This window comes from Toxorhynchites rutilus, chromosome 2 (assembly GCF_029784135.1).
Source record: "Toxorhynchites rutilus septentrionalis strain SRP chromosome 2, ASM2978413v1, whole genome shotgun sequence".
NCBI lineage: Eukaryota > Metazoa > Arthropoda > Insecta > Diptera > Culicidae > Toxorhynchites > Toxorhynchites rutilus.
Genome location: NC_073745.1, coordinates 305,774,002 through 305,793,195, shown reverse-complemented (window position 1 = coordinate 305,793,195; position 19,194 = coordinate 305,774,002). Strand labels below are relative to the sequence as shown.

The window sequence follows — 19,194 nt, the reverse complement described above, 5'->3', positions numbered from 1 at the left end:
AAACGAACAAAAATCACTCGTTTCGAAATGCGAAATGCCACCTCAGATCTTCAATCCATTTATAATCATTTATTTGTATTGTTTGAAGAAATTTATAACATCTGTAATTAAAACAATAGTCATTCATTAAAAAATGCGTTTTAAGCGTACATAACTGGGCAAATACATACATTCATCAAATAAAATATGAATTCTCTATCACCTACTGAAACATTTCGGGTCATCTATCTGACCCACTGTGTAATTGAAATGACTCAATTTATTCTTCAAATTGATACTGCTCGTTTTATAACAAAAAAGACCAGATAGAAACCAATTCCTTCCCGCTCTGACAGTTCACTGGTTTGTTTGGTTTGTTTTGCGTCCAACCACCTCCTCCATCAATCCTCCACGCATCCGTTCCGTAGACCCACTGCATCGTACAAAACATAAACAAAAAAATGCCGCCTGTACAAGTCTCTTCAACTGGTTCGCACACAACAGTGGGCCCAAAGAAGAAGACCCTTCAGTCTCTTGAGATACGTTCGCTCGATCAGACGTTGGTGTTTGTCCGCTTATTCGTGGTGTTCCAATATAATTCAGTGCTGTGCTCCCCGCGATTTTTCCCGTTCCTTGTTTTGCTGGATTTTTCTGTGTTTTTGCGTGTGGAGTGAGGATATTGTGAATCCAAACGATTTGTGATTCAACAGTTTTGAGTGGTTGAAATTTGCTTCGACTGCTGGTGGTTTATTTGCCGGGTTTTCACCAATATTGTCGACGTGAAACAGCAAAAGCATAGCGACGGTCAAAAGTAGTGAAATCAATCATCGAAAATCTGTGGACATAATTTGTGAGAGTCGTTTGTACGAAAGTTTGCTTGATTAGTTTTTTTTGTCGTTCCAGGTGTAGATTAGTAAGTGTTTGTGTTTTAGTCCACCCAACACCAAATTACCATGTCCAGTCAAAACCGATCCTTTCTGTATTGCTTGTAATCTTGATAACGAGAGGTCAGTTAGCTTGTCCTTGACACTCGGTTTTCTCTTTTTGGTTCCTATTGTGCTATTGGTAAGGCGCGGAAAAACATCCCGTGCGTTTGAGTGTGTGTGAATACGCAATGCTAGAGTCCATTTCGGAGAATCAAACGGCAGCCGGCGCGGGCTCCGATCAGGTTAAAGGTATGCCTCTTCAGCCGAATACTAACACAAAGAAAGCCTCGGGAGAGGACCGGCCATCGGTTTTGAAACATCTCCTGGAGAAGAATCCGGAGGTCGATGAGAAGAATGGGAACACATCAATCATTGCCCCGGCGACGACGCCGACCGGCAACAACAATCTGGTGGATTCGCGGGGCTGTGCGAAGCCGGCAAAAAAGGTAAGCATACTTATTTCCTGAACGTCTGTCAAATGAGTCGAGTAATTTTGTATCGAATAATGCAAGATATGAATACATAGAATAATTAGGGACGATTATTGCGGTTAATAAAACAAGGATCAATTTCCAAGGTTAATAAGTTACGACGAAACGTTAGACCACGCGACCGCATATACAACTCACTGATATTGATTAACACGTTGGGTACCGCGCTGTTCTTGCTGCGCTTCCCATTCAGCCCGAATCAAGAGCGGTTGTACAATATCATGCTGTCAAGAATATTTATTGTATAAAAAGAAAATAGTCAGCAATCCGATTAGAAAGTAGTCACGTTTTGTAACATATCCGAAAATGACTCATATATATTTTTTTATTTTCTAATTCTGTAACTATCAGTCCTCGCGTTCGCTCAATAAACGTTCGATCGTGAGTTCAAAACTCAGGACCCTAAATTGGCCATCTTTGTGTCGTTATAGAATAACTACGTCCACGCAACAATCAACAGCGATGGAGATCGATCCACGGTCAAAATAAGATCGATTCATCCATACAAGCGCTCTGCTCTGCAAGAAACATCGGGTTGTTGCGTTATTAATAACACAAAAATGATTAATCGACTGTCTACGCTGTCCGGTAGTCTAACTGGACAGTGAAAGAACTGACGGAATACTTTTACGCCTAAAAATGGCTACTGTGTAATGTAGGGGAAATGGGGGTGAGACGGACATGTTAAGAAGAACTTCAATTGTATCCTTTGAAACTCAAAATTTAAAAGCAGTTTCTTATACAGTCAACTCTCCCTTACTCGATGTTCTGCAACTCGATATTTCCTCTAACTCGATGAATTTCATGGCACCTTTGATTTTACAAGCATTCTTCTCTTCCTAACTCGATGCCTCCCTTAATCGATGGGTTTCGTTTAATTTTTCCAAGGATTTTCACCTCCCTAACTCGATTGATTTTCGCGTACATGTTTTTGTGCGTTATTAACTGTTATTTCAATTGCTCTTGAAAGTGAAGACGAACTGTTCGTGTCATCCAGGAATTTCTTTTCATGTATGGAAAACCACGAAAAACCTTTCAAGCGAACGATTATAACGCTAATGGCGGGTTTACATTAGAGAGATCTATAGCCATAGATGGATTTATGGATTAAAGGGTGTGTCACATCAAATTGCATCACGGAAAAAACGCTGTAGAAATTTAATTTTTAGGAATTATATCTTCAGCTTTCGCTTATAATCAGATAAGAGTGTATAGATCACGTTGGCCATGCTTCACTGTCAATTTTTCGTAAATTTGGAAAAATGTCGAACGAAAAAGAGCGTCGTGAATTAATCCTGTGCACTCATTTCGAGAATCCGGAGTTGTCACATCGGGACATCGGTAAGATGCTGGGAATCGTCCAATCCACGGTCAGCAGAGTACTAAAACGATACTTCGAGAACCTAACCATCGACCGGAAGGTGAAGAACGGCAAAAATGGATGCTCCGTCAGTGAAAAAGATCACAAGCGCGTAGTTAAGCAGTTTAGACGTGATCCGAGAAGTTCGGTCCGGGATGTCGCCAATAAGCTGAATTTGTCAAGTTCATTCGTCCAGCGGACCAAGCAGCGGGAGGGCCAGCGTACATACAAGGTTCAGAAGGCTCCTAACCGCGACGAAAGGCAAAACATGGTGGGGAAGACGCGAGCCCGGAAGCTGTACACCGAAATGCTGACGAAGCCGCATTGCCTGGTAATGGACGAAGAAACCTACGTCAAAGCGGCTGCCGGGCCTGTCGTTCTTCTCCGCAGAGGACAAATTCAGCGTTCCGGAGGAGATTCGCAAGCAGAAACTATCCAAGTTTGCCAAAAAGTACATGGTGTGGCAAGCGATCTGCTCTTGCGGAAAGCGGAGCGCCCCCTTCGTGATGACCGGCACGGTAAACGGGCAGGTTTACCTTAAGGAGTGCCTACAGAAGCGCTTACTACCACTATTGAAGCAGCACGAGGGCCCGACCATCTTCTGGCCGGATCTCGCTTCGTGCCACTATTCAAAGGACGTGTTGGAGTGGTACGAAGCCAACGGGGTCACCTTCGTGCCAAAGGAAATGAACCCGCCCAACGCGCCGGAGCTTCGCCCAATAGAGAAATATTGGGCGATTATGAAGCAGGCCCTCCGGATAAACCCAAAAGTTGTCAAATCGGAGGCGGACTTCAAGAGAAAATGACTTTCTGTTCAAAAAAAACTACAACCTGACGTTGTACAGAACCTTATGGACGGGGTAAAGAGGAAGGTGCGAGCATATGGGCTTGGGTCTACTGGTCTACTGGGCGAATTTCTACAGCGTTTTTTCCGTGATGCAATTTGATGTGACACACCCTTTATATACGAAAATGTCCATGATTGTCCACGGAAATCAACGAATCCTTTTTTCATTTTCAAGAACTTTCAAACTTTCCTTCATGCTTGTTCTGCATATTTAACAATAAAAATGTTGAGCTGCCTGGTGTTTTTTTTTCAAACACTTGTCAGTTTGAACACAATGGTAGAATTCGTGGTTTTTGAAGATGCTTGAAATGAAATTGCTACGGAAGTAAATAATTTGGTGTCAGAGAACTAATCACAAAGCAGTTTGTGAAGATGTAGCAGGTTGATCAAGAGCTTTTCGATAAGTTATCAAATATCCTATGTACAGGATTGGAAAGAAAAAAATTAACAGCATTACGCAAAATACTTTTTCATGATTTTGTTTTTGAAAATGAACGTATTTCTTACAATGGAAAGGATGTAAAGAAGTCATTGTTTGTATTCATTTTCAAATTTATATAAAACTCCAATTAATTGGATTTTTTCATCCAGTATTGTGCATAGATGCTGTTCAGTCTCACGATTGGAGAAAATAGAAACCGCAAGAGAAAACATGTCTGTACATGTTCATAAGGAACAAACGCCCCTTTTCTTTGATTCCCCTTCCAGCAGCGCACGTGCATTACATAGCGCAATAACGGCAACAACACAAGAAAGAAAATGCTGTCCATCGCTATTGCAGCATTACCGCTGAATAAAACTATGCGTTTCAGCCAGTGAGACGCTCTCACATCTATATTTTTTTGACGACTCAAGTGTTTTACCTCGAATAGTTTTTTGCAAGTGTTTTCTATATTCTAGATTAAGTTAGTATAGTTCTAAATTAAGCTAGTAATGTAAATCAAAAGTGTAAATAAAATAGTTTAGAAAGACATTATTCCGTGTGTTGATTCTCACAGTGTTAAAGAGTTTTATTTAGCAGCTGATTCAACGAGAGTGGTCGTCAGCGCAGATCAGCGAGTGGAAAGTTTCGCAGCACGCAGCTTTTCAGCCAGCTGCTTCCCGGCGATTGTGATTGTCGCATGCGTGAGGCATCACCAGCTGTCCAGTTAATCCGAGGAAAGGTCACAAGCATCTTTGCCTCCTCCCCAACCATATACAGTCCACCATCGAACCACACAGATGCTCTATGGGGTTGGGATCTGGGGACTGGGATGGCCACTCAAGCATTTTAATCAATTTGGACTGAAAATAGCGCACCTCCAAGGTGTGCTTGGGATCATATTAACCATCATCAGCTGCTATCATCAAACCACGATCCTTTTGAGAACCACCGACCAATTGACCTTTTTGAAGCCAACGAATGAACTGGAAATCTTTTTTGAGCCTTTCTTGGAAAGCCCATAAAAAAAAATCCAAAAATAAGAAGCGAAGTGAGAAAGAATTGATAAATTGAGTAGAATGAAAAAAAAAACGATCTAACGAAAACCGAATCCAGCAACTCGAACTGCAATGAAAATACCAAAGGTTCCTTCAAGAGCCATCAAAATCTTCATACAGAGTTTATTTCTCGAGTCTTCTGATTTATTTTCCGGGTAGATTACTTCATATTGTTATTTGAAAAGTACAAACTAATGAAAATAATATAATATATTTGAGTTGACAGCCCTTGGTGTAGGTCCTACGTTCGGCTATGTCCCCGACATCGACCGCCCGTCTTTTTAACCCTGTTGGAAATACCTAGAGGACGGAGGCTTTCACAATGTTTCTTATTATGAGCTTCATAATCTGGAATGACCGCTAGAATCATATCACCGTATAGTTACTGCAAAAAGCTAAAACTTGAAACATTCGAAAAAGTTGACCTTGATAATATTTCTCCATTTTGGAAAACGATAAAAATTTCGACTTTAAGTTTTTGGATGATAACCAAAGAATAGTTATTCATATTTATTTTCTATTTTTTTTCACAGAAAGTCTTTTATTCTTAGATTCTACAATTCATTCTTGAACAGTTTTTCTATACAACCATTAATTCGCGAGATAAAGTGTGTGTCACATCAAATTGCATCACGGAAAAAACGCTGTAGAAATTCGCCCAGTAGACCGATCCTTTTAAAAATTTTAGACAGTAAAATAAAAACTATTAAACAACTTTTGGCATTTTCTTTTTATTCATACTTCGAGCCCAAGCCCGTATGCTCGCACCTTCCTCTTTACCCCGTCCATAAGGTTCTGTACAACGTCAGGTTGTAGTTTTTTTTGAACAGAAATTCATTTTCTCTTGAAGTCCGCCTCCGATTTGACAACTTTTGGGTTCTTCCGGAGGGCCTGCTTCATAATCGCCCAATATTTCTCTATTGGGCGAAGCTCCGGCGCGTTGGGCGGGTTCATTTCCTTTGGCACGAAGGTGACCCCGTTGGCTTCGTACCACTCCAACACGTCCTTTGAATAGTGGCACGAAGCGAGATCCGGCCAGAAGATGGTCGGGCCCTCGTGCTGCTTCAATAGTGGTAGTAAGCGCTTCTGTAGGCACTCCTTAAGGTAAACCTGCCCGTTTACCGTGCCGGTCATCACGAAGGGGGCGCTCCGCTTTCCGCAAGAGCAGATCGCTTGCCACACCATGTACTTTTTGGCAAACGTGGATAGTTTCTGCATGCGAATCTCCTCCGGAACGCTGAATTTGTCCTCTGCGGAGAAGAACAACAGGCGCGGCAGCTGACGAAAGTCCGTTGACGTAGGTTTCGTCGTTTATTACCAGGCAATGCGGCTTCGTCAGCATTTCGGTGTACAGCTTCCGGGCTCGCATCTTCCCCACCATGTTTTGCCTTTCGTCGCGGTTAGGAGCCTTCTGAACCTTGTATGTACGCAGGCCCTCCCGCTGCTTGGTCCGCTGGATGAATGAACTTGACAAATTCAGCTTATTGGCGACATCCCGGACCGAACTTCTCGGATCACGTCTAAACTGCTTAACTACGCGCTTGTGATCTTTTTCACTGACGGAGCATCCATTTTTGCTTAACCATCACCTTCCGGTCGATGGTTAAGTTCTCGAAGTATCGTTTTAGTACTCTGCTGACCGTGGATTGGACGATTCCCAGCATCTTACCGATGTCCCGATGTGACAACTCCGGATTCTCGAAATGAGTGCACAGGATTAATTCACGACGCTCTTTTTCGTTCGACGACATTTTTCCAAATTTACGAAAAATTGACAGTGAAGCATGGCCAACGTGATCTATACACTCTTATTATAAGCGAAAGCTGAAGATATAATTCCTAATAAATAAATTTCTACAGCGTTTTTTCCGTGATGCAATTTGATGTGACACACCCTTTATAACTGTTTACATAAAGTTCATACTGAATAGTTTCGCTCTTCTGGAAAATCACTCTTGAGTTAAAAAAAATCTTTTCACCGTTCCATCTCAGTTTCCTAAGACATGTGCAATTTTTCCTTCAAATGAAATATAGTCGATCAAATGTCAGGTCAATCTAGGCTGGAAATGCTAATAAATAAAAATCAGTGTAAAATTATATTTCAAACGCAATGCTTTGCTACTGAAAAACAGATTTCTTCTTCAACTTTCAGAATGTTCACCCCGGATCACAGCGGATGGTAACTCTAGGTAGAATTTTTCTTTCGGGGTATAAATCTACCCTACCCTTGAAGTCATTTAAAAGAGTTTCAATTGTTTCAATGTTTACTTCGAACAACAATAGCGAATTATGATATATTAATTTCGTGTTCCAGTGAGAAACATAGAAACGAAACAGAGATGAAAGTGGTTTTTTCCCGTTTACATAACATTCTCATTACACAACTCGTTTCGATTTGTAGTTTTAATCAACACTAATCGATTCGCTTCCCAAATAAACATGACAGGGGATCCTCCGCAAAACGTTGGGAGCGAGAGGAAGTTCGCATAACACATATTAAACAATAATGTTTTGACTTTGATTGCCGATGCGTTATCCGAACATCACACTTATGATACCGTCAAACTTCAACTTTTCATCCACTAGCCGTGGTTTACGGAGAGCATTTCACACCACTCCAACAAACACACATTTTGACTTCGCGGATGAACACGAGTTATGCGGTCAATGAACCCCACCAAGTAGCAGCTTGTGTGCAATTACTCTGCCTCTTTTTGCCACTTTCAGACTAATTCAGTACTTATGTGCTCCACATCCCAGGCATTGCCACAAGCCAAAAACGAAAAAAAAACAACACAGAAGCAAGAGCAAGTACTTGTGTTTACTTCAATAAGTCCGAAGCGTTGTTGCAAAATACGAAGTCTTCCTGGCTAGCTTTCCCACATATTTATGGTTCATCTTTCGCGCGCTTCGCAGTCAATGTTTACAACGCGACGACATTTCTGCCGATGGATGTGACGTGCCGTCGGTCGTTGCACAAGTGCACTAAAAACACACGTCAATTCATTCCACGGCTCATAATCCAAGCGGCAACTAATTGATGACCTGCAAATGGATTACATCACACCGAATCATCCACAGTTGAATCAGCCGTCAGTGAATGCAGTTTTGCTCCACAATCACAATGAATTTATGCCGTGCCGCCGCCACCGCCACCGACTCTCGGCTAATGATATGAATATTAACTTTTTTTTTGTTGCTGCCGCACATCATACAACCCATTCCATCACTTGTTCGTTAGCTGTCTTCCCTCCGACAGGCCTAGATATCCATCTGATCCGACGAAATGCCAAGCCAATATGTGTGTGAGAAAAAAAGGGTACAATAAGGCTGCTGCTGCTGTTAGAAGTGCTGATGAGCTGCTGATGGGTGAACTCATAAATGTAGTTCACGAAAAAAAAGCTAAACCCAGGCCCATCTTCAAACAGTAAACAACAGCTCCAGTCCGTACCAAATCGGAAGATATCTTCTGCTCGGCTGCTGCTGTAATCAGCGAGATACGGAAAACAATTCACGCACGTTTTATTGGGTTTGAGCGGCGCGAATTGAACAAAACAGAGTGAAAAACTATCAATCAGGTGTAAGATGAAATTTCCTAACGAAGCCGATATTACACAATACAGTGAGTGCTGCTCTTCATGGAACTAATTGGGTTGTGGTAGCAAACTGTTTCTAAATATTTTCGTGTGATATATATTGTATAGAGTTATGGAAATGGGTGCGCTGTCTGCTCTCAATTATTTGATCAAATCGCCCTTATTATCTGGTTACGTTTGGGGATGATATTTATTGCTGTCGGGCAAGCAGTTGAGCGGTTTATATTATCACGTATGGTTTGCGCCAATGGATTGGTGTCACGCGTCTAGCATCTTATTATGGATTTGGGAGTCGGCGAAGAATTGTGGTCTTCAATACCATATTTCCTATTTTTTTCTACCCTCTCTCGTTTCATTTTCTACTAGACTGTATTTACTTTCAGCCATTCCATGTCAAAACAATATAGTGGTTCTCAGATTTTCGTGAAAAGTGATAGTTTTGTTCTTTATCGTAAAACATTAGACTCGTATTTTTTATTTCTTCAGTAGGGCGACCATTTCCATTTTAGGGTTGTCCGAAAAATCAACTTTTTGCTCTTTTTTCCAAAAATGACTTTTTTCAAAAATTCATTCAGATCCTTGTTCCGTGTATGTCGCTGAAATGGGTGCGATATACTATGCTCTAGGGATCATTGAAACACTGCCCATCGACCATTATTTTATTTTTTCAGACAGTCTCAGCTCAATAGAGACAATCCGCTCAATGAAAGTTGATAAACGCTCATCTTATTTCCTAACAAGAATAAAACAACTATTGATTGTTTTGGTCGAAAAATTATTCGAGATTACCTTAGCATGGGTTCCCTCTCATTGCTCGATTCCGGGGAATGAGAAGGCGGACTCGCTAGCTAAGGTGGGTGCTTCAGAAGACACACTTTTTGAAAGGCAAATTGCTTATAACGAATTTTTTCACGTTCCTCGTCAGCACACACTCGTAAGTTGGCAGCGCATGTGGAGTGAAGATGAGTTCGGTCGTTGGTTACACACGATTATCCCTAAGGTCTCGACGAGTGCATGGGTTTTTTTTATAAATCGTTTATTTTTACAGGCTCGGTTACATTAGTTTAAAGGAGCCGAATTCTTAAATATATTTTTTAAAACTATACATATACAATTTTCCTAACACTATGGTTAGTAAGGTGGAAAACCGATTACTCGCGGTTTACTCGAGTTTAGAAGGGTGACATATTCTTTCAGGAAAGGGATGGGATATAAGGGAATTGTTACAATGTTGATGTTCACACTCAATTCTTAAATCTATTCGTATATCTATTGTATATTTACATTTCAACTTATTTTACTGTTCATACCAAGGGGGGCAATCGGAGTGCATGGTTCAAGGGATTGAATGTAGGTCGTGATTTCATTCGCGTGATATCTCAGCTTATGTCCAATCACTACAACCTAAACGCGCATCTCTATCGCATTGGTCTCGCAGCAAACAATCTTTGTGATTGTGGCGATGGCTACCACGACATCGAGCATGTTGTCTGGTCGTGTATCCGGTTCCATGCTGCTCGCTCTCAGCTCTCTAGAGCACTGAGAGCACAAGGCAGACAATCGGATATCCCCGTCCGGGATATCTTGGGTAGCCGTGATTCTGATCTTCTGCTTCATCTATACCTGTTCCTCAGAAACGCCGATGTCAACGTTTAATGATGTTTCCTTCGTTGTGTCCCCGTTTCATATCCCTCCTATCCGATCGATAAACTTTTACATAGTCGCGGCAATACATACACACACTCTTTACAGATACACGGGCCAAAGGTTGTGCCGTCCACTGAACATTCAACAAGAGCCAAAGGTTGTATCGCTCATGACTACACGAACTAATGATTGTGCCGGCTAGTGACCATTCTATCCTGGATTCCTCGAGTCGAGAAAGATGCACCACGCTAGATATGGGTTACAGACTAGGGGAGCGTTGCTGATTAATGGTCAGCTGCATCCCAATAGGAAGTATCCCGTGTCGGGCACACGTACAGAGCATTGGAGACAACAACATCCCAATTACGAAAACACTTGTAATACTAACCTCGAGCCAACCGCGAGTAATCGGTTACATATTACTAACATAGATAATAAGAAAAATTGTCAAAGTATTGGACTCCCGGCCCCGTGAGGCTCACGCCATATGAGCCTTGATAAAAATATGTATTTTGGAAAAAAAAAATCATAACTTTCGAACTACTAGACCGATTCAGATGATCGACATATCAAATTAAAGCCAATCACCAGGCCTTTTTCACTATATTTATACCTGCAGAAAATTCGAATTCTGCTCTCGTTATTATTGATTGTATTCGTTTTTTACGTAGGACTACGTCTTTCGGGAACATATTGGGGTACAAATTGAAAATCGAAAATCGAGCACATCGCGAAAATTGTCCAATTTCAAACGCTTATTACCCAGTCATTTCATGATGGATTGATTTTTTCGTCAATCGATTTCGGCACTTCATAACAATTTTTTATATTGAAGAAAATAATGTATGTCATGAAACTAACTACCAAACAATTGAGAAATCTCAACCCCTATCCTAACGGAAATACTCTCTTTTGATTGGTCGTAGTTGACGACACATGCGGCGGTTCCCTATCAGAGACATCAAAACCAAGCTGCCCGGGGGAAATCGACATTGCAAATACATGAAAGTAGGGGGAGCTTTTGTTCCCACCGAAAAGTGTTCCCTAACAGAGACATCAAAACCAAGGTGCCCGGGTGAACTCGGCATGGCAAATATATGCGAGTAGGGGGCATTTTTATATTGCAAGTAAGGTGAGCGATACGATTAATTCTAGCAAACAAAATTTAAATTTGGAACTTTGATGTTGGTTCCTTCGTGAAATGTATTGTGAAAAATTTAGCACAAGTGTAAAAATTGTATATGGTAGCAGTTGTGTTAAAAATGACTTAATATATGAAACGATTTTTTAAATTTTCATAAATAAAAACCAAGGTTTGTTCCCGCTCGAGAACGGGTCGTTTGGTTGACGATGTCTGTTTTTTTTGTGTTCATTTTCACCCAAGGAAAGTTTATACGGCGAGAAAAATTGGAAAAGTGAATAAATATTAGAAAAAGTGATTTCCCATATGCTCTACATATAGTATAGTATGTATGTTGTTATTGTTAGTCCAATAAACAGAATAAACACTCTGAAAGTAAAAATTAAAAAGGAAATTACCTTTTCCATTTCAAATATGTTTTCTCTATATTAAAGTAACAAATCTTTACTGATGAGAAAAATTGATGATTGTGTACGGTATTGGTAATTATCTTATACTAGCTGTACCCTGCCACGCTTTGCTGTGGCACATTGTGGTTGCATGGTTGAGTTGAATTTTTCATTTTTTCATGTTGTAACAACAATCCTAGATGTGTTTGGTTGTTTTGTATATTGTATCATAGTTTGAGCTCAGTCGGTTCCGTACTTTTCGAGTTTTTACGCGCGCATAAACGAACAGAAAATTTTTATGTATATAGAGATACAGGGTGGGCCATTTAAAATGGAAGCATCTGGCAACCCCATAACTTTTGACAGAGATGTCAGATTAACAAATGTCATACCGCGTTGGAAGCGTCATTTCAGTACAATTTTAACCATGGAACAATACACACCTAAACAACGCGCTGAAATTGTTCAGCTGTACATTCAAAATAACTTCTCAGTTGTGTTAACTAAACGTGCGTGGAAAAATAAAAATAAAGTTAAAACATCGCCTGGAGACAACACTATACGTCGATTATATGCCAAATTTATATCGTCTGGTAGTGTTAGTAATGCCAGTCATCTGTCCAGACAACGACCAAGACGTTTCGACGAGAATATTGATGCCGTTCGAGCCAGTGTTGCAGAGACTCCATCGACATCAGGTCGCCATCGTTCGCAAGAGTTAGGCATCTTTTTATTGCCATTTGTTCGTGAAAATGAATTGGACAATTACTGGTTCCAACAGGACGGCGCTACATGCCATACAGCGGCTGCCACGACCAAATTATTGCGCGAAATGTTCTCCGGAAGATTAATATCGAAAAACGGCGATTATGACTGGCCACCGAGATCACCTGATTTGACGCCTCCTGACTTTTTTTTTTATGGGGATATTTAAAATCCAAGGTATACACTGGTAAACCAAGGACCCTGGCTGCGCTGAAAGACAATATCCGACAAGAAATTGCTGCCATATCGGCCGAAACATTGGGCAAAGTGATGGAAAATGCCGAAAAAAGGGCACATTTTGCGGTCAAGGCCAGAGGCGGTCATTTACGAGATATCATAATCAAAAAGTAGTTAGAACAAATCTCCTTGGACCAAAATAAATGAATTTAAAAAAAAAATTAAATTCCACTTCTTTACTTTGCTATTGCAAAAACAAATCCTTCCACTTTAAATGGCCCACCCTGTAGATGAGGGAAATCGATAAATTTTAAGTCACTTCGAAACACAATTTCAGTTCATAATTTTGTCAAACACGTGATAAAAAAGAAATTTCTATCACATAGAATACATATTCATTGCTGAATAGTCGATTTTCATTAGAAGCAGAATTTCAGAAACGCACTCTGGTCATATATAAAATAATTTTTCTTCCAATTTTCCATTTTTTTCATGCCGTAACAACACTCCTTGAAGTGGATTGTATATTGTGTCCAACTTTGAGCTTAATCGGTTCCGCACTTTTCGTGTTTTTGATGCGTACACAAACGAACAGAACATTTTTATATATATAGAGATAGAGATAGATGAGGGAAATCGATAAATTTTAAATCACTTCGAAACACAATTTCAGTTCATAATTTTGTCAAACACGTGGAAAAAAGATATTTCCATTACATAGAACACATATTCATTGCTGAATAGTCGATTTTCATTAGAAGCTCAATTTCAGAAACGCACTCTGGTCATATATAAACTCATATTTCTTCCAATTTTCCAATGTTTTATGCCGTATCAACACTCCTTGAAGTGGATTGTATATTGTGTCCAACTTTGAGCTCAATCGGTTCCGCACTTTTCGAGTTTTTGACGCGTACACAAACGAACAGAACATTTATATATATATATAGAGATAGATGAGGTAAATCGTTTAATCTGTTTCGCATTTTTGCATGTTCAAGAATTTTTAAACTATCCGCTCATCGTGAGTTCTTCACGTTTAACAAAAAATGGGTTTCAGCCTGTTTGTTTCAAACACTTGTCAATGTGGACACAATGAAGTGTATTGTGAATTTTTATGGGAAAAATAACGTAAATCACAAAAAAACTCAAGTAAAAGTACTTCTGAAATGTTACTTTATTTTACAGAGTACTGTGCTTTATTTTATTCAGGACGAGTTGTTCAAAGCCAAAAACTGTAACAGTTTGATGACTGTATAATGACTGAAATTGCATCAGATTCCTCAATTCTAGGGTTTTTCCATTAAACATAATCCCCCTGTCCCCTGTTCCCTAAAAGCTGTGGCGTTGCCTGAACGGTCTTGGCTTTCTTTTTTTCATACAACTAAAACTCGACCAATCCTGTTAGCGTGCAACTCTCGACTGTTTATTTTTCCGGAATTAATTCTACAAGCTAATTCTTCTACCTTCAAATTTCTGGGGAGGCGCTTGGAGTTACCCTGCTATATCTGCCGATAAATAATATTGCGCCGAGTAATCAAAAAATGTCTCATGTGTGTTGAAGTGCCACGAACCGAGTGGAAACTTGAGATTTGTTTCACTCGCACAGAAATAACAAAATTGGTGTCAGTAAAAAAATGTAGACTCGGTAACAACATAAGTTGAACAAAAATGTAATAAGAGAAGTGTTCGATTTTCGACAAGGGTGATGCACTTTTAGAACTTGACGACAAAGCGCAAGTGTGCTTTAATGAAATATGAAGAATGGTTTGGCGAGGTATTCTCCAAGCATCTCTACATTCATATATGGAGTAATTAGGGTCGCAAAGTTTCTCTATAAGTTACCAAACATCCTATATATAATCTTCATATAGGTTATATTACACATTAAATATCAATTCTTTCGTAAAGTATTTAAATTTGATCAAGTTTTGAAATTATTTCATATAGACGTTTTAGTGAGATTGCAAAGCAGCACACTAGTATAAACATTGCATTCAAAAAGTTCCGGGGCTACCGCGCGCTAAAATCGGGAAGTGGCGCTATCTTTGCTCCAACGCGCGAACTACTTTCCTCTAACTTCTGGCCAGCTACCGTTTCTACCGCGAACCGCTATCTCGATTCAGAAGGTAGTTTTGACTGATAAGAGTCCAACTTCATTTTATGATGAGGTGTAATATTATCACGCTTCTATTTAACAACGCTGGCAGCTATATGGATAGCGTGGTCGTGTGAAATTTTGCTTTGCATTCCAGCCGGCCTTGGATCGATCCCCATTGACGTCGTATGGATATTTTTTGGCACAATTCCAAATGAAATGAGAAAAGAAAACAGAAAGAGATGTATGCTCGCATACATACAATCCATTTTTTAGCTTTTAAAACAACTCATTATTTGCGCATTTGACTGTCCAGCACACGAAATGGCATCATTTCTGCCAAAGATGAAATGTTTTCAGCCTACGCTAGTTTAGGTGTATATGTGGAAAACTAATATCTAATCTTTTGAGTATCTACTTTTTTGACAAAAATCGTCACTCTGAGACTAAGTTTTTTTCGGAATACGAGGCAAAAAGTATGGTTTTGGTTGCCAATAAAAATAGTTATCTCGATTTTTCATTCGAAACTTGCTGCGGAATGTTGTTTGCTAAATATTAGCTAATTCAAACTTCATTTCAAATTAAGGTTTTCAATTTTTTTTTTGATTCCAAATGTTTTATAATTGCATGACACGTCAAGGTTTACAGTTATCTCGAAATTTTTTTTGTCTAAAATAGACTTTTCAGATGGAAAAACGATCAAGTGCCAATTTATTTTTCGGGATAATAGTAAATATCGTCATTTCGTGCAATTATAAGACATTTGGCATAATTTTTTTTTAAAACCCCGATTTCAATGTTTTTCATTGTTTTCAATTGTTTTGCGTATTGAAAAAATTTTTTTTTTGTGTATTTCAACATGTGAGCATGTCGTTGTATTGTGATTTGCGTTGATTACATGTCTAGTTCTCACGGCCCGTTAAAGGGTTTAACGCTTTTTTCTCGAAACCATTTTTTTCAAGCTAGTGTACACGATATTGCAAGTTCTACTGGATCCATTCATTTCAAATTTGATATGAATACATCTTTATACATCTCTCTATCACATACTACTTTGATCAAAAAGTTCCCAGAATCACCATCGCGTCACCCGTTTTTCTTCTTCTTTTTTTTAAGGTTGGCATATCTGTCATTGACATTCTCTAAAATTTGTAGTGTGCTAGTTTTACATTTCTAAAAGTTACGCTGTATTGAGCAGTGTTGAAAAAAATCATCTTCGCTAAGCTAAAATGCATAGATTTTCGGGCTAGGTTGCATCGAAAACCTATCTATTCCAAACGAAAATCAAAATGACAGATCCACACAACAAGTGAATATGAGCAAATGAACTTTTGTTCTTCAATATGTTTTGAAGTTTATTTTTCCACCCAGTGTCATTTTCATCTTGATTATTCAAGATGCCAGGATTGAATTAGCCAAATGAATATCAGTTGTTGTTTACTTTTAACCTGAGGTAGCTGTGTGCTGTTGGTTTTTATTTATGCTGTTGTTACCGTCTCGATAAAAAAAATCCTGCGCGATTTCTTGCAAAGTTTGTTTCATCGAACTCTGGCGTTTTTGTTCTCTAAATGGTCCAGCCTGACTAATGTTTTTATTTTTGAATTTTTACTTAAAATCAATATCGTTCCGAATGGGATGAATATCAATTTGTTGCTTTTGATATCCAAAGTATAAATAACAGCGAAGTTATGAACCCCACGCAATACCGCATTCATTCATTATAGCAAATTTGTTCATGTATCAGCGATATGAACAAAATGAACTCGTTTTTTATTGTCATCAATATAATGAGGGCAGTGTGTTTCAAGATGAAAAAAAGTCATTTACACTGAAATAAAATCATATTCGTTACTCGTGGATATATGTTGATATTCTAAGACACTGGTATTGAGTACATCTGCTATTGTGCGTGCCTCGATTTTGTATAATTTGCAATATCAATCGTTATTCGTGAACATTTGGCTAAAAACCATATTCATGAAACTTTACGAATTTGCTTATAATTTTCAACAACTTTTCCAAATACATCATTATGGTAAAACTATATGTATAGGAGTAACGTTATATGAAAAAATAAAAAAAAATAAGAATTCAATCTCATTTCTGATTCAGATTTTGAATAATTTTGATGTTTGAAAGAGAAAAACTAAACAGTTTTGTTTTTGTAGAATTGGGTATACTATTTCTTGTTACATTTCAGGGAATATTTATTTCTGAGACAAAATTCGTTTTCTAGTTTCTATAGAAACAAAAAAAAATTATCAAAATCTGAGAGTAAAAAAGTGAGAGAGTGAATCGTGTTTCCCTCGCGAATTATAAAACCTTTTACACCAAATTCAAGTAGACGTCAAATTCTCATACTTCCTCAGATCCAACTCTTCGGGGGTATCGTAATATAACGCACATAAATAAACGTGTGCGTCGGTCGATCTCGTACATCAAACCATAGAGAATTTGTAGCATGTAATGCACATTTTCCGGCATACAGCTACAGCTGCTGAAAGATGGCAAATAATGTATAACAATCAAGCGAGCACTTCGTCGATTACCAGCTAACAACATCCCTCCGTTACGCCCCCGCATACAATGTTGTATTATAATGGTGCTCAGTTTGAATTCAATTATGAATCCATTAGGAAAAAACAGCGAGCAAAAAAGAGGCTGAATTATGAAAATAATCATCATTTGTTAAGAGTTTATTGGATTTGCATTTCACCTCCTGTCTTCTCCCAAGCATCCGTTGTCACCACGCGGATTGAAACCACCGATGATGCTTCTATGTTCTCATTCTCCCGGTCGGTCCCGGCATCAACTCACGCTTGTACATTGAATCCGAAACCGGTTTGTTTTCGTTCTTGTAGAACAAAACAACGAAAAAAAGAGAGCATCACACAGAGAAGGACACCGGTTTCTTTGGGATGCTGCAGTTCCACCTGAAGCTCTGAACATGTGATGATCACACAGAGGAAGAGTAAAAAAACATGATGATGAGAGTGCGAGTGCTCGGCGTGCTTCATAACATTATAGGCGGAAGTTTTGCCAGACATTTCATGCGAGACTTCAAGACGGGACCGTAAATTCACGCCGTAGTTCAGGGAAAAGTGGAAATACTATATGTCATGGCAGTGCAGCGTGCGATTATTGAATCCGTTCGTCTGCTTTTGTGCAGGGTAAATAAAATCGCGGAGGAGATGAGTGTGTGTTTAAATGGTTATGTTGGGGTTAATGGCGTGTTTAATGTGTGCTACCTTATTCCTTCGTCGTTGGTTACTTACAGTATCTCGCTGTCAGCGCCGGTTCGTGTGTTTTTGACGTAGAACTACGTCTTTCAGGAAGGGTGCCAAATCAGAAAACAGGTAGCGTTTTTGTGAAATAAAGTTAACGTTATTAACTATTTACACTGTGAACGAATTCTCATGATTTGCATACCAATCGAATCGGAAATTCTCTAAGACATTACGCTTCACTAATCTCTAAACGGTTTAAATTCATGAAAACTGGAAGAACTTCCTTTTTTCCCATACATTTGTTCTGCCAATTTGTGTGCTAAACCTACCCGTATTTGGAATGCTTATAACTCGAACATTTCTCATCAGATCGGAAAGATGTTTGCATCAATTGATAGGAAATATTTCTACGTCTATCACAACTAATAAAATGTTATTTTTCATGAGATGAACAATTGAATAACTGTAAAATGTCAAGCATTATCTTAACGTCCTAACTGCCAAGTTTTGATTGGGCCGATTTACGGTTTCCCCAACACAGACTTCAAAATCGATGTACCTGCGGAAATCCGCTTTGCAAGTATACATGCAAGTTAGGGGTATTTTTGTTCCCACCGAGCTGTGTTTCCCTAACACGAGCTTCCAAATCAATGTGAATGGGCGAATCCGCTTTGTCAAAACAGGCAAGTCGGGGGTATTTTTTCCCCGCTGAGCTGTGTTTCCCTAACACGGACTTGAAAATTGATGTGCCTGGGGGAATCCACTTCGCATATACATGCAAGTCGGGGGTATTTTTTGGTGTTGAGTACTGTTGTACTCGCTTGTCGTTGTGCAGACCGGAATATGTCTCCCTAAAACATAATTTTAAACTGAGAAGCTATGGAAAATCGTCATTTCAAATACTAGAGGTGAATGAATTTTCGCGGTTCAAGAACTACGTAAACATGAGATGTGCATTAATTTCAGAGGTAAATGTAAAATACAATGATCGTTTGACAATTTTTCGGTTCACATATTTTGGTAGTCCTAGGCCATCATATCAAATGTAAAAGGACGTTCATTAAATTTATTT

General features: G+C 39.2%; 1 protein-coding gene across 4 annotated transcripts in view; it reads left to right on the top strand.

The window, feature by feature from the left end:
• Nucleotides 1-505: 505 nt before the first annotated feature.
• LOC129770843 (coronin-1A-like) overlaps nucleotides 506-19,194 on the top strand; it is a 143,060-nt gene continuing 124,371 nt past the window's right edge. The window contains exon 1 of one of the 4 annotated variants that reach the window (XM_055773967.1): nucleotides 506-842. Coding sequence is in view for 2 of the 4 variants with exons in the window: in XM_055773956.1 (XP_055629931.1) it covers nucleotides 1,094-1,351 (258 nt within the window). In the remaining 2 variants the exon portion in view is untranslated. The other 3 variants (XM_055773961.1, XM_055773956.1, XM_055773957.1) reach the window with 3 other exon arrangements.